Raw genomic sequence first — 15,476 nt, forward strand, 5'->3', positions numbered from 1 at the left:
CTTCTCCTCCCCCCTCTCTGACCCCCAGCCCGCCTCTCTTCCCCGCCAGGAAGCCCTCATCAAGCTGGGCCCCCTGCCCCGCCTCCTCAACGACATCAGCCTCGCTCTCAGGAACCCCCACATCCAGCGCCAACCCAGCCACCAGGGCGAGCGACTCCAGGCCAAGCCCGTCATCCTCCGGGGACCCTCCACCGACATGCAGTCCACCTACATGATGCGGGACCTCAACAGGTCAGGCGGGCGGCACAGGGGGGCGGAGGGAGCCTGCTCTGCATTTGCGCAGAATGGGAATGGGCCCTGCGGGTCGGGGTGCAGGAGGGACCTGGAAAGCTCCCCCCCTTGCGGGTCTCTAGCCTGACTTTCCCTCTTCCCCCACAGCTCTGTCGACATGCAGCCTTACATGATGCGAGGCATGAACAGGTGAGTCTGGCCAGGCCCCAAGAGGAAGGCGGGCTGTGCTGGGCCCAGAGTGCGGGGGGGGGGCTTCTCTCCCTGGGAGGGGGCCGCCCCTCCCCTTTGTGACTGGCTGTGCCCTCTTCGGGGCTCCTGGACCCGCCTTCTAGGCCGGCAGGGGCAGGGGGCACTCCCCAGGGCAGTGGGGCTGCTGCTGCCGCCGCCGCCGCTGCCCCCTTTCCTGCAGAGGGGCCTCATCCGGCCAACCCCCATTGCTCTCTCCCCCCTGCAGCTCCATGGACATGACCCGCCTGCCGTCGCCCACCAAGGGCGAGAAGGGGGGCTCCAAGGACATGTTCTTTGTGACCCGCCCCCCGCTGGCCCGCTCCTCCCCGGCCTACTGCACCAGCAGCTCCGACATCACCGAGCCTGACCAGAAGGTGCTGAGCGTCAACAAGAGCGTCTCCATGCTGGACCTCCAGGACAGCCGCATGAACAGCATCTCCAACCTCCACAGCGCGGGCGACATGCTCAACAGCAGCCAGGCCTCCATCACAGCCGGGCTGGGCCTGCGCCACAGCCGCCTCTCGCAGGGCAGCGGCTCCAGCATCGCTGCCGGCCTGCGCCTCAGCCAGATGGGGGTCACCGCCGACGGGGGCGGCGGAGGCACCTCCTCCTCGGCGGCCCAGCAGCTCAGGATCCCCCTCTCCTTCCAGAACCCCCTCTTCCACATGGCCTCCGACGGGCCGGCCGGCGTCCCCCTCCACAGCCACGCCCACCCGCACCGGCCGGCGGAGGGCAACCCGGACGCCTTCGCCCCCTTCCACGGCTACAGCAAGAGCGAAGACCTCTCGGCCAGCAAGCACATCATCCACAGCCACAGCTACAGCGACGAGTTCACGCGCCAGGGCTCCGAGTTCACCAAGCGCCAGCTCTCCCTGCAGGAGAACCTGCAGAACATGCTCTCGCCCCCCCAGATCACCATCGGGCCCCAGCCCCAGCGCACAGCCCCGCCCCAGCCCCAGCCCCAGCTGCAGCGGGGCAAGTCCCAGCAGCTGACCGTCTCCTCTGCCCAGAAGCCCCGGCCCTCCAGCGGGAACCTCCTGCAGCCCGAGCCCACCTATGGCCAGGCGCGCCCCCGCCAGCAGTCTGTCAGCAAGGAGACCCCCTCCGCCCTCAAGCCATCCATCACCAAGCAGGTGAGCAGGCAGCAGAAGCAACCTCCCTGGGAAACCCGCCCCCCACCCCGGCCCCTCTGCCCAGGCTTGAAAGGTCAGCTGCCGGTGCAGATGAAAACCAGGTGGGATCTAGTGGATCAGAGGTAGTGGACAAGGTGCGGCTTCAAGCGGCTTTTAAAAGTGTGCAGTTACTCGTTACTGTTATTTATTAGATTGATGTACTGACCTCAGGGCGAGTCACAAGATTACTCTTGCATGCATTTCTTCTCCAGGGAGCCCCCGAATGCAGGCATGATTCTCCCTCCCATTTCCCCCTCCCAACAACCCTGCGAGGCAGGCGGGGCTGGGAGCCGGTTCTTGTCCCAAGCCCCCCATTGAGCTTTGTGGCGGAGCGGGGATTTGAGCCGAGGTCTCTCCCGGGTCCTACCCTGACACGGTGACCATTCTTACCCTCACCTTGCCTCAAGTCCTCTTCTATGTGTGTCTGGTTTGCCTTTCCTGTTATACTGTGTGATAGTAGGAATAATAGGTTGGGGGGGTCTCTTCCTTTTAGCTTCCTTTCCCCTTAGGTCTTTAAAAATTAGGTGTTTTGTCTTTTCTTTTTCCTGGCCCTGCGTGCCAGCACAAGGCTTTCTCTCGAGGTGCTATGAGCTGGCAATTTTGGTGAATGAGGGGAGGATGGCGCGGATCACAGCCTTGCGTCAGTCTCTGCATGAGAGAGGAAAGAGGCAATTCCAATCAAGGCAGAAATGTTCCTGCAGAGTTCAGTGCATGCCACGAGTGCAGCTCTCCTTGCCAGGAAGCAGGATCTCCCTGAAGAGATCAGCCGGTGCGGTCATTGTCTTTTTTGTTCACTTTGAGCGGGGGAGAAGTCTGCTTTCAGCCCCTAGGACAGCGAGATCATACAGGATCTCAAGATTGTACATTTGATTGTTTTCTCTTGGTGATTTTTTAAGTTGTATTTTGCTCCACCTGTAATGCACTGTGATCACTCCCATCTGTCTTGGGATACAAGGGAGGAGTGCACCTGTTGAACTGAAGTCAAACTGTTGGAAGTTTGCAGTGCCTGCTGTGGCTGCAGAAACCAATAGGGGAGAGACGTGTTCAGTTGCAGCTGGGGCAGATGAAGGCATCCAGCTGTGCTCCTGCAGATGCACATGCATATGAAAGCTTATACCAAGAACAAACTTAGTTGGTCTCTAAAGTGCTACTGGACAATTCTTTTTTATTTTTATATATTTCAACTGCATCAGACCAACGCGGCTACCTACCTGAAAGTGTTGAGTTGAGACATCTTTCTCCTCAGAAGAGGCTGGATGGCGAGGAAGGCGGGCAGAGACGTGGGCGCCCTTCTCTCACTGAGGCCTTTCCCGCCTTTTTTCTCCCCTGGGGAGGCTCCAAATGTCTCCCTGCCGAGAGCGGCCTCTCCCTCTCCCTCTCCCACCGGCAGGCCGGCAGGAGGATTCAGAAGGCCTTCTCCCCTCTCATCTGTGCTGCAGCATGAGAGGAAACCTCAGAGCGGTTCAGGACAAGAAGGTCCTTCTCAGTCGCCTCCATGCAGAACGAAAGAGAGGAACGTTTCCCTCACGAGTCCAAAAGGAGGGCTGGGGGGGGGAAAGGGGGGTGTCAAAATTCAAGGATAGTATTAAATAAATAAATAAATAAATAAATTTAATTGGTACCCTGCCCTCCCCATCCAGAGCTGGGCTCAGAGCAGCTAACATCATATAAGTAATACAACATGCATGAAAACAAGCAATCAATTGATTAAAATGCATCCACACACACACACACACACACACACAGTGAGGGGGGAAAGTATTTGATCACCTGCTAAATTTGCCCGTTTGCCCTCTGACGAAGAAATGACCAGATCATAATTTTAATGGTAAGTTTATTGTAGCTGTGAGAGACAGAATAACAGGAAAACCCCCAGAAACCCGGAAGACAAAAGTCAGAGATAGATGTGCATTATAATAAGTGAAATAAGTATTTGATCCCCTATCAAGCAGCCAGGTGTCAGGCTGCCTGGTATCTTCACTGTATGTAACAAGCTGAGATTAGAAGAAAAAAATTCACCACCGTGCAAGCAGATTTTTGTTCTGAAAGTGTGGCCAGAGGAAAAGGTTGGAAAAGCGCCGCTCTCCAGAGGATGGACTGGAACTGGCCTCCTGCAAAAATGACAGGAGGGGCTTGTCTTTTTCCTCGTTTTGTGGAGCGTCTCCTATAGCTATGGAAAAGGAATAGTTTCCTCTCTTTTCTCTAGGTATTCAATTCATTGGCCCCTGAAATTCGCTCCGCAGACTCCAGTTTTCGGTGAGGATTTGCGTAGCAAGCCCACAATTTCTGCTTGCATAGCAAATAAACAAATCCCACTGATTCTTGTGGGGAAATGTCTGCCGTGTTCCTGACCACGGACTCTGTGGTGCATCTAGGGAGGTTTCGGTACTAAAGCCTCATGTTCGGATAACTGAATTTTTGCTTGGTGAATATTCGTAAAGTGGGACCTGTGTCCATAATACATTTTCTCCCCCCCCCTTTTTGATAACAATTTATTGATTTCCCAAAAATAACAGAACAACAACAAAAACAGAAAAGAAAAAATCATAAACATTAAGCCATCATTTTTTGGTCGACTTTAGTTCCATTATAATATACTTGTTTGTGCACATCCATAAAACCGTATATACTTAACAATCCAATTTTAAAACCTTAATCTTATTACAAGTGACTTTTACAAGTTATACTAATGTAAAAATCTGTACACAAACCTTTATAATTATGCATTGAACAATTGCCCATTTTTGTAATAATTTGTCCTGCATAGTTGGTAATTTATTTTGTCAATCTCCTTTTTTATCTTCTTTGGCTGAAGCTTCTTCCTTTCATAGGGGCTGACTGTTCTTGGCCTGGCATCCAGTCGCACAAATCGGAACAAAGTCTTTCGCTCAAACAATCCATCAAGTCCTGTGCCTCTCAATATCATAACTTCAATTTTGTTTAACAACAATCATTTTCCGCATTTTCTTCAAATCTTTATATGTCTTTTCCCAGACCTTTTTGATCATTTTGCATTGCCACCACATAAGGTAGAATCTTAAACCTTCTGCCCTCCCTGTTTTATTCTTCTCTAACATAGTTAAAGCCTCCCGAATCATTGCAGACGAGGTACCATCTTTGTCAGTCAGGTAGTTTGAGGATGGAGGCCCTGGTGACTATTGGGCATGTTCTTTATCTGACCAGGGCTCTGTCTTTTTGGGTGGGTGTGTCATAGCTCCATTCTGGCCCAGGAGACTGTGTTTTACAGATCTGTTGAATCTATCGGTGTGGGAACCCTGGACGCTGCCCCTTCTCCTGGACCATCTCAGTCAGGATCCGGCCTTCCATCTTCAGGCAGACGTCTTCCACCTGACTGCTTAGAGGCTGAAAGGATTTGTGGATTTGTAGCTCGTTGACTGGCTGAACACAAAGAGCGCTCATTAATGGTTCCTCGTCCTCCTGGAAAAAAGTGGCCAGTGGGGTGCCTTAGGGTGCTGTCCTGGGCCTGTTGTTGTTCAACGTCTTCATAAACCACTTGGAAGAAGGAACTAAGGGGATGCTCATCCCATTTGCAGATGACACCACATTGGGAAGGGTAGCTAATGCCACAGAAGACGGATTTGGGATTCAAGATGATCTTAACAGATTGGAGAACTGGGCCCAAACTAACGGAACGAATTTCAATAGGGACAAATGTAAGGTTCTGCGTGTAGGCAGGAAGAACCAGATGCACAAATATTGGATGGAGGACACCTGGCTCACTAGCAGTACATGTGAAAAGGATCTAGAGGTCTTGGTGGATCACAGTGTGATGCAGCAAAAAATGCTAATGCTCTTCTAGGCTGCATCAGCAGAAGTCCAGTGTCCAGATCTTTTTTTCTTTTTTTTATAAAATATTTATTAAGATTTTCAGAATTTATATAAAATAGAAAAAACAAACCAAAAAACAAAAACAGTAAAAATACATACAAACCATACAAAACATATACAACAACAAGTATAATTTCAATCCCTTATATTCATAAAACTTACTTTCCCGACCTCCTCATACCTCCCCTTTCTGTATTCCAATCTCTAATTAATTCAATTCAGCAAATCCTTCCCCTAATTTCTGTATAATTTTTAACCTTTCTTTTCTTGATCACATAATCATTACAGCTTATAACCACTTAATTTCTGAATCAACATCGTTCTAACCTTCAATAATTTTACAATGTTTCCTAAGATAGTCCTTAAATTTCTTCCAATCTTCTTCCGCCGTCTCTTTTCCCTGATCTCAGATTCTGCCGGTCATTTCTGCCAGTCCCATATAGTCTATAACCTTCATCTGCCATTCTTCCACGGTGGGTAGATCTTCTGTCTTCCAATACTTTGCAATGAGTATTCTTGCTGCTGTTGTAGCACACATAAAAAATGTTCTGTCCTTCTTTGACACCAATTGGCCGACCATGCCCAGAAGAAAGGCCTCTGGTTTCTTCAAGAAGGTATATTTAAATACCTTTTTCATTTCATTATAGATCATTTCCCAGAAAGCCTTGATCTTTGGGCATGTCCACCAAAGGTGAAAGAATGTACCTTCAGTCTCTTTACATTTCCAACACTTATTATCAGGCAAGTGGTAAATTTTTGCGAGCTTGACTGGAGTCATGTACCACCTATAAATCATTTTCATAATATTTTCTTTTAGGGCATTACATGCCGTAAATTTTATACCGGTGGTCCACAACCGTTCCCAGTCCTCAAACATAATGTTATGACCAATATCTTGTGCCCACTTGATCATAGCCGATTTAACTATTTCATCCTGTGTATTCCATTCCAACAGCAAGTTATACATTTTTGACAAGTTCCTAGTTTTGGATTCTAACAATTCTGTCTCCAGTTTTGATTTTTCCACCTGGAAACCAATTTTCCTGTCTAACTTAAAAACCTCCATTATTTGATAATAATGGAGCCAATCTCGCACTTTATCTTTCAATTTCTCATAACTCTGCAATTTCATTATATCCCCTTCTTGTTCCAAAATTTCCCAATATTTCGGCCATTTAGACTCCATATTAAATTTTTTCACGGCCTTTGCCTCCATTGGGGACAACCACCTGGGAGTTTTATTCTCCAGCAAGTCTTTATACCTAATCCAGACATTGTACAATGCTTTCCTGACAATATGGTTTTTAAAAGCTTTATGAGCTTTAACCTTGTCGTACCACAAATACGCATGCCACCCAAAAGTATTATTGAATCCTTCTAAATCCAAAATATCTGTGTTCTCCAGAAGTAGCCAGTCTTTCAACCAGCAGAAAGCCGCTGATTCATAATAAAGTTTAAAATCTGGCAAGGCAAATCCCCCCCTTTCTTTTACATCAGTTAATATCTTAAATATTATCCTGGGCTTCTTGCCCTGCCAGACAAATTTAGAAATATCTTTCTGCCACTTCTTGAAACAGTCCATCTTATCAACAATTTGCAATGTTTGGAACAAAAATAACATTCTGGGCAATACATTCATCTTTATAGCTGCAATTCGACCCAACAAGGAAAGCTTCAATTTTGACCAAATTTCTAAATCTTTTTTTACCTCTGTCCAGCATTTTTCATAATTATCTTTAAACAAATTCACATTTTTAGCTGTCATATTAATCCCCAAATATTTCACTTTCTTAACCACAGTTAAACCTGTCTCATTCTGAAACCTCTCTCTTTCCATAGGTATTAAATTTTTCTCCAATACCTTAGTTTTAGATTTGTTCAATTTAAATCCTGCAACTTGGCCAAAATCTTGAATTAATTCTAAAACCCTTTTGGTACTAGATTCTGGCTCTTGTAACGTAAGTACCAAATCATCTGCACAGTGTCCAGGAAGTCCTAGTCCCACTCAATTCTGCTTTAGTCAGACCAAACTTGGAATACTGTGTCCAAATCTGGGTGCCACAATTTAAGAAGGATGTTGAGAAGCTGGAATGTGAGCACAGAAGGGCAACCAAGATGATCAAGGGTCTCTAAGAATTCAAGCCTTAGGAGGAATGGTTGAAGGAGCTGGGTATGTTTAGCCTGGAGAAGAGGAGGCTGAGAGGAGATGGGAGAGCCATCTTCAAACATCTGAAGGGCTGAACCATGGAAGAGGGAGCAAGCTTCTTTTCTCCTGCTCTGGAGGAGTGGCTTCAAGTTACAGGAAAGGAGATTCCAACTCGACATCCGGAAGAGCTTTCTGACAGTGGAAGGGGCTCCCAGGAGAGGTGGTGGACTCTCCTTCCTTGGAGGTTTCTTAGCAGAGGTTGGACGGCCATCTGCAGGACGTCCTCTTGGACTTATAGAATCATAGAATAGAATAGAATCATAGAATCATAGAGTTGGAAGAGACCACAAGGGCCATCGAGTCCAACCCCCTGCCAAGCAGGAAACACCATCAGAGCACTCCTGACATATGGTTGTCAAGCCTCTGCTTAAAGACCTCCAAAGAAGGAGACTCCACCACACTCCTTGGCAGCAAATTCCACTGTCGAACAGCTCTTACTGTCAGGAACTTCCTCCTAATGTTTAGGTGGAATCTTCTTTCTTGTAGTTTGGATCCATTGCTCCGTGTCCGCTTCTCTGGAGCAGCAGAAAACAACCTTTCTCCCTCCTCTATGTGACATCCTTTTATATATTTGAACATGGCTATCATATCACCCCTTAACCTCCTCTTCTCCAGACTAAACATGCCCAGCTCCCTTAGCCGTTCCTCATAAGGCATCGTTTCCAGGCCTTTGACCATTTTGGTTGCCCTCCTCTGGACACGTTCCAGTTTGTCAGTGTCCTTCTTGAACTGTGGTGCCCAGAACTGGACACAGTACTCCAGGTGAGGTCTGACCAGAGCAGAATACAGTGGCACTATTACTTCCCTTGATCTAGATGCTATACTCCTATTGATGCAGCCCAGAATTGCATTGGCTTTTTTAGCTGCCGCGTCACACTGTTGGCTCATGTCAAGTTTGTGGTCAACCAAGACTCCTAGATCCTTTTCACATGTAGTGCTCTCAAGCCAGGTGTCACCCATCTTGTATTTGTGCCTCTCATTTTTTTTGCCCAAGTGCAATACTTTACATTTCTCCCTGTTAAAATTCATCTTGTTTGTTTTGGCCCAGTTCTCTAATCTGTCAAGGTCGTTTTGAAGTGTGATCCTGTCCTCTGGGGTTTTAGCCACCTCTCCCAGTTTGGTGTCATCTGCAAATTTGATCAGGATGCCCTTGAGTCCATCATCCAAGTCGTTGATAAAGATGTTGAATAAGACCGGGCCCAAGACAGAACCCTGTGGCACCCCACTAGTCACTCTTCTCCAGGATGAAGAGGAACCGTTGATGAGCACCCTTTGGGTTCAGTCAGTCAGCCAGTTACAAATCCACTGAGTGGTAGCAGTCAAGACCGCATTTTACCAGCTTCTTTACAAGAATATCATGGGGCACCTTGTCAAATGCCTTGCTGAAATCAAGGTAGGCTACATCCACTGCGTTCCCTTCATCTACCAGGCTTGTAATTCTGTCAAAAAACGAGATCAGGTTAGTCTGACATGACTTATTTTTCAGAAATCCATGCTGACTATTGGTGATCACAGAATTCCTTTCTAGGTGCTCACAGACTGTTTGCTTAATGATCTGCTCCAGAATCTTCTCTGGTATTGATGTCAGACTGACTGGGCGGTAATTATTTGGGTCCTCTCTTTTCCCCTTTTTGAAAATAGGGACAACATTTGCCCTCCTCCAGTCTGCCGGGACTTCGCCTGTTCTCCAGGAATTCTCAAAGATGACTGCCAGTGGTTCTGAAATCACATCTGCCAGTTCTTTTAATACTCTTGGATGCAGTTCATCTGGCCCTGGAGACTTGAATACATCTAGACTAGCCAAGTATTCTTGTACTATCTCCTTAGTTATTCTGGGCTGTGTTTCCTCTGCTGAATCATTTGCTCCAAATTCTTCAGGTCGGGCATTGTTTTCTTTATCGGAGAAGACTGAGGCAAAGAAGGCATTGAGGAGTTCAGCCCTTTCTGTGTCCCCTGTTTGCATTTCACCATCTTCTCCTCTGAGTGACCCCACTGTTTCTTTGTTCTTCCTTTTGCTACGGACATACCCATAAAAGCCTATTTTGTTGCTTTTAACCTCTCTAGCAAGCCTGTGCTTTAGCTTTTCTGACTCTGTGTCTACACGTGCTGGCTATTTGTTTGAATTCCTCTTTGGTGGTTTCCCCCCTTTTCCATTTTTTGTACACATCCTTTTTTAATCTTAACTCAGTTAAAAGTTCTTTAGATAGCCACCCTGGCTTCTTTAGGCACCTTCCATGTTTCCGTCTCATTGGTATTGCCTGAAGTTGTGCTTTTACTATCTCCCTCTTAACAAACTCCCAGCCATCATGAACTCCCTTTCCTTTTAGTATTACTGTCCATGGGATCTCACCCAGCACTTCCCTAAGTTTTATGAAGTCGGCTTTCTTAAAGTCGAGAAATTGAGTCCTAGTATGCTTGGCTGCTCCTTTCCGCTGTATAGTAAACTTCAGAAGAGCATGATCACTCGCGCCTAATGATCCTTCCACTTCTACCCCACTAACCAGGTCATCAACATTGGTGAGGACCAGATCTAAAATGGCTGTTCCTCTTGTTGCTTCTCCCACTTTCTGGAGAATGACTTTCCTCATACATTTGTGAATTCGTATCAAGGAAAAGGTTTTCCCTCAGCTGACACTGTTTTTGGTTGACAGCCACTGAGAAGATTGTTAGTATTTGGCGTTGATGCAGAGGGTCCCACCCGGTCCTCAGCAGATCCTGCTCCACTCTGCCAAAAATGGAACTTATTGGGAACGTGCCCCACCTCCGTTTCTTCCTCTGCATTCTCTTAGTCTTACAGAGTGCGGATTCACAGGGTTTTGAACGGAGGTGTAAATGTAGAGCTACGTACTTTCCTAATGTCTGTGTCTGCTGTGGCAGCATGTTTTGTACTGGGCACAGTCACCGTGGCTGTTTCTCCTCCAGTGGGGTCGAGGGGTCATTCTTAGCTCTGCCAAGAATCTGGAGGGCAGGCTGGATCCTGCCCCTGAAAGAGGAGGCAAAAGGCTTGAGGGGCCCTGTCACTCCAGGGGGGAGAGGCTGAATGTCCTGCAGTCCACTCTTTGCATGGACAGGCCCAATTCCCACCATCACTTTGCTCAGAGACTTGTTTCCAAGCTTCAAGGGAGGTGAACAGACTCTCAGAAGAAAGCAGGGGTGTGCAACACAGCAGAGATGAGAGCGATGGGGCCTGGTGGAAGGGGGGTTGGAGGCCCGACTGACTTGCTCCCCCCCGGTGCCCCTTCTGCCCCTGCAGCAATCGCACACGCCTTCAACGCTGAACCCCGTCATGCCGGCCTCCGAGAGGACAGTCGCCTGGGTCTCCAACATGCCCCACCTCTCGGCGGACATTGAGAGCTCCCACATTGAGCGGGAGGAGTACAAGCTGAAGGAGTACTCCAAGTCCATGGACGAGAGTCGGCTGGACCGGGTAACTGGGGCAGGTTTGGGGCAGAGTGGCCTGCGTGGGCTCCGTGGGGCTGGTGGCGGGGCGGCTTCCGGACTCGGTTGCAAGACTGCTCCCTCCCTCGCCCTGGTGCAGGTGAAAGAGTACGAGGAGGAGATCCACTCGCTGAAGGAGCGGCTGCACATGTCCAACCGGAAGCTGGAGGAGTACGAGCGGCGCCTGCTCACCCAGGAGGAGCAGACCAGCAAGATCCTCCAGCAGTACCAGCAGCGGCTGGAGCAGAGCGAGAAGCGCCTCCGGCAGCAGCAGGTGGAGAAGGACTCCCAGATCAAGAGCATCATCGGCAGGTGAGCTGCAGGTCGGAGCCGCGGGAGGGGAGGGGGAGGGGGCAGAAGGCAGGGGTCCCCCCAGCTGGGCAGGGGATCCCCCAGGAGGAGAGGCCCCTGGCGGGGAGGGGCCTGGGGCAGGGGGGCTCCCGCCGGGCGGCCCCCCTTTCCCGCAGCTGCTGGCGGCCCCGGCTCCCGCCGCCTGCCTGCTGGGTGGGGGGGCCCGGATTGACTCCAGTGAAGCCTGTCCCTGCAGGTTGATGCTGGTGGAGGAGGAGCTGCGCAGGGATCACTCGGCCGCCCTCGACGCCTCCGAAACGCGGAAGCGGCTGCTCGACGCTCAGGTGGAAATTACAATGTCATTGTTCTAGCCCATGTCTCCATCGCCATCCCTGTCTGCGTCTCCCCGCCCTCCCTCCGTCCTCCGCTCACCTCACCCCTGGGCATGCCGCCCCCACCCTGCCACCGCCTGAGTCCGCTTCTGCCTCTCCCCCCTTCTGCATGGCGGGAGGGGGCTGGGCCTGGGCAGGGAAGGAGGGAGGGAGGGGGGCTCCCCGTCTGCTGACACCTGGCCTGCACACTGGGTAGGGGGATGGGGTTCAGAGTCCCTTTGCCTGGCCCGGCCCAAGTGTGGGGGAAGTGGGGGTCAGAAGAGGGGCGCTGAGCTGCAGGGGGTGCCGGGAGGGGGAGGGGCTGCCTTCCTGCCCGCTGGGCCTTTTCTGGCCTGCGATGCCCTCGGTCCCGGGCGCTCCCCCTCTGCCAAGCAGGAGTCTGTGTTCAGTTCTGGGGGGGCCCTGGGAGTGGATGGAGTGCCTGCGATGGAAAGTGAGACCCTCCCCAGAGCAGCAGGGGGCTTCTTGTCCTCGTGGCAGATGCCCGAAGAGCCAGGCGGGACCCAGGACCAGAGTCTCTGCCCTCTGAAGCCCATCTCCTGTCTGGAACACCTGGGGAACCATCCATAAGGCTCTTCTTGCAGCCTGATGTGTGGCCTGGCTGGGGGGCACACAGGGTCGTCCCCCCAGCACACAGGAGCCCTTCCCCCTCCAGCCCCTGTTCGCCTCCTTGGCATTGGAAAGAGATGGACGGGGGGCTGTGGGAGATGCCCACCTGCCCCTTCTCCTTGCCCTGCCCAGGCCCTCCCCTCCCCACCCTGCCCCACAGCTGCTGGGGGGGTCCCTGACCCAATCACTGTGTTTTCTCCGTTTCATCCTAGCTGTTCACCAGGTAACTCTGTATGACTCAGCTTTTCTCACATGGAGGGATCGGGGGGACACTCGCCACTCAGTAGCCGACCAGGTGGGTCCCGTACATGCCCCCCCTTGCCCCTCTCCCGCCCCCCGTAAGGAGTAGACCCTCTCTTCCCCCTCCCCCCCTCCCCCCCTCCCTCCCTCTCCCCTGCCTTTCCTCTTCCTGATCCTCCTTCATGTCCCTATAGGTGTGGGGTGACCCTCTAGGGGGACCCCACTGGGTGCCCACCTGTAGGAGGACAGCCTCATTCTGCGTTCTTGTTTTTTGGGGGGGAAGGAGGTCCTCAAGTCAAAAGCTTGGCAGTGGGTACCTGCTGCCCATGGGGGGAGGGGAGGGGTGGGGCATGGGGGCCCTCCCCCCTGAACAGCCCCCTCCCCACATCAGTCGGAGGGAGGGGCGGTTCTGTCCACTTGCAGCAGGAGCAGCCTCTTGGACACCCACCTCCTCCTCCCCCTAGGGAGGCCGAAAGTACCACAGGGGCACCCAGGGCCTTTTCAGCCCCCCAACCCATGCTGCCCGCCCCAGCGTGACCCCAGGCCCCCCGCCTCCCGCACTGCTGCCCCGCCCCCCGTTTGTCTTGTGTCTGTCCGCACCGCATTCCACTTGGACACCCAGCACTGTCTGTTCCCGGGCGGGAGGGGGGGTGTGCATGTGCCTGGAGGGGGGCGGGCAGGGTCCTGTGTGCATGGGGGGAGGGTGTGGGAGGACCCCCCTCCACCGGTCTGGCAAGGAGGGGGCCGGACGCTCCCAGGCACAGGGGGGGCCGGGCGAGTGGTGGTGGACAGCTGGCCCAAGAGGTTAGTGCCAGCCCGGGGGGCGGGAGTGGCGGCATGTGGGGCTGGGGTGTGTGGAGGCGCTGTCCCTGGGGAACTCGGTGCCCGACTGCTGGCCTCCCCCAGGGTTCAGTAGGGGCAAGGATGCCAGAGGCCACGTGGGGGGAGTCCTCCTGATGACACTCCACCCCTTAGAGAGGGAGCCCCAGGATGGGGAAGGGGGCACCTTTGGGGTCACCAGGGCGGGTGATAACGGCCTCATTCCTCCCCGGGCTCAGCATAATCAGGGGTCAGTCCTGCCCAGCTTCCTCTCCCCCTGCAGGTGGTTCAAAGGTGGTGGGGGCACGCATCCTGCACAAGGGTCTGGCCTGGGAAGATGTGAAAGGAATTGTGGGATCTGGAGAAGGGGGGGATTCTGTCCTGCTCCCCTCTGCTTGCCACGGGGTGCCCCTCTTGAGGGAAGGGAGCCCTGGAGAAGGGAGGACAGTTGCACCCCCAACACAGCCATGAGGGAAGCCTGTCCCCACCCCAGTGGGATGGGGAAGGGGGCATCAGAAAGGGGGGGAGGCCTGCTGCAGCCGAGTGGCCTGCACCCACAAGGCTCAGGAAGGCCTGTTCTCTGGAAGCCCCCTGGGAGTGGCTGGGGTGGGGGAAGGGGGCAGGATGGAGGCCTCTGGGAAAGCAGGGGGAGCCCCCCGATTCCTGAGACCCAAACGGGGCCTATCCTGCTGGTGGCTCAGGGCAGGGCCAGGAAAGGGCGTCTCCACCCAGCGGGGGTTGCTATGGGGAGCTGAAAGAAGGGGCCGAGCCAAGGACACAGCCCAGCCTCAGGCACTCGGCTCTTGCTGGGAGCCACTTGGGGGCACAGGGGGGGCTGCAGTCCTGCCTTCCTTGTGGGGACGCCTGGCTGGCCCCACAGATCCGCCATGGGCTGACCCGGCTGCCAGGGTGTCCCAGCCAGCCCCATGGAGCCCATAGCTGGAGTCCCAAAGCGGCCCCCAAATGGGGGGAGGAAGGCCCTTGGACCCCCTTGGGCTGCTGGGGGGAGGCCCCTCCTATTGGCCTCTGGGGGTGGGGCTGTAGAGGGGCCCAAGCGGGAAGGGCGGGGGCTGCCTTGTGAGAGCCAGCACCCCCCAACGTTAATAAATAAGTGCCCCCTCTTGCCCCCCTCTGTTACAGGAGAGGCAGCTTTCCGCCGTGGGTGCAGCAAACCCGCGTCTGAGCGCCGCTATGGGGCAGCCCTGGAACGGGATCCACTCCGGGCAACCGCCTCCGCCCCCGCGACTCCAGATCACGGAAAATGGAGAGTTTCGCAACACCGTGTCTGAGCACTAGCAGCCGCCCCCTGCCTCCCCCCACCTCCCCGAGCCGGCGTGGGGTGGGTGGGGCGGGGCGGGGGTCCGGCCCGCCTGCCTCCGGGTGCAGGACGGGGGCGGGAGCATTTTCAGGGTGTTTTATAGCAGGACACAGACGACAATCTTAACCCCCATCACACCCTCTCTGACCCCCACCCCTGCCCACAGAGCACCGCCTTCCCCTGCTCTGCCCCCAAACAGAGTGGGGGGTCCTCCCTCCCTCCCTCCCCCCAGGTATTTCTCAGGAGTGGCATCCCCTTCCTCCCCCCCCCCCCGCTCCCCCCATGGCAGCATTGACCTTCCTCCCCAAGGCAGCAGCCCCAGCAAGGGGGGGAGGGCACTGGTCCCTCTTGGGCCCCCCTCCCTGGGCTGGGGGGGCAGGAAGTTCGCCCGCAGGGGGGAGGCTGGTCCCGATTCCCTTGCCACGCGCACTTGCCTCAGCCAGCTGCCATGACGGGTGGGGCTGCCCCCCGTGCCCCCACCTGCTCATTCTCTTCTCCAGAGGGGAGGGGGAGGGAGGCTGGGCGGGAAGGGGAGGACCCCCAGGCCCCAAAGCTCCGCACTGCCCAGTCCCCGCCAGGCAAGGCTGTGCCTCCCTCTCCCCCATTCTGCGCTCTCCATCCTCTGACAAAGGGCTTTGCCTGCTCTGTACAGTGACCCCCCTCTTTGTTTCTGAATATTCTGG

The 15,476-nt window shown here is 53.5% G+C and overlaps 2 protein-coding genes across 10 annotated transcripts in view; both read left to right on the plus strand.

Moving 5' to 3' along the window:
- The window catches only part of SYNGAP1 (synaptic Ras GTPase activating protein 1), a 55,578-nt gene extending 40,108 nt beyond the window's left edge, over positions 1–15,470 (plus strand). For 5 of the 9 annotated variants that reach the window (XM_083600430.1, XM_083600429.1, XM_083600431.1 and 2 more), the window contains 8 exons: positions 50–231; positions 379–420; positions 686–1,592; positions 10,940–11,113; positions 11,225–11,436; positions 11,659–11,759; positions 12,629–12,711; positions 14,616–15,470. In XM_083600430.1, the coding sequence (XP_083456556.1) occupies positions 50–231; positions 379–420; positions 686–1,592; positions 10,940–11,113; positions 11,225–11,436; positions 11,659–11,759; positions 12,629–12,711; positions 14,616–14,771 (1,857 nt within the window). In that variant the 3' untranslated portion in view covers positions 14,772–15,470. The remainder of the gene's footprint in view (positions 1–49; positions 232–378; positions 421–685; positions 1,593–10,939; positions 11,114–11,224; positions 11,437–11,658; positions 11,760–12,628; positions 12,712–14,615) is intronic. The other 4 variants (XM_083600433.1, XM_083600436.1, XR_014544860.1 and 1 more) reach the window with 3 other exon arrangements.
- Positions 3,240–15,476, plus strand: part of ZBTB22 (zinc finger and BTB domain containing 22) — a 41,626-nt gene continuing 29,389 nt past the window's right edge. The window contains exon 1 of the mRNA XM_083601742.1: positions 3,240–5,471. The gene's annotated coding sequence lies outside the window, so the exon portion shown is untranslated. The remainder of the gene's footprint in view (positions 5,472–15,476) is intronic.

The sequence above is a fragment of the Podarcis filfolensis genome (genome assembly GCF_964270895.1).
Source record: "Podarcis filfolensis genome assembly, chromosome: 2".
Lineage (NCBI taxonomy): Eukaryota > Metazoa > Chordata > Lepidosauria > Squamata > Lacertidae > Podarcis > Podarcis filfolensis.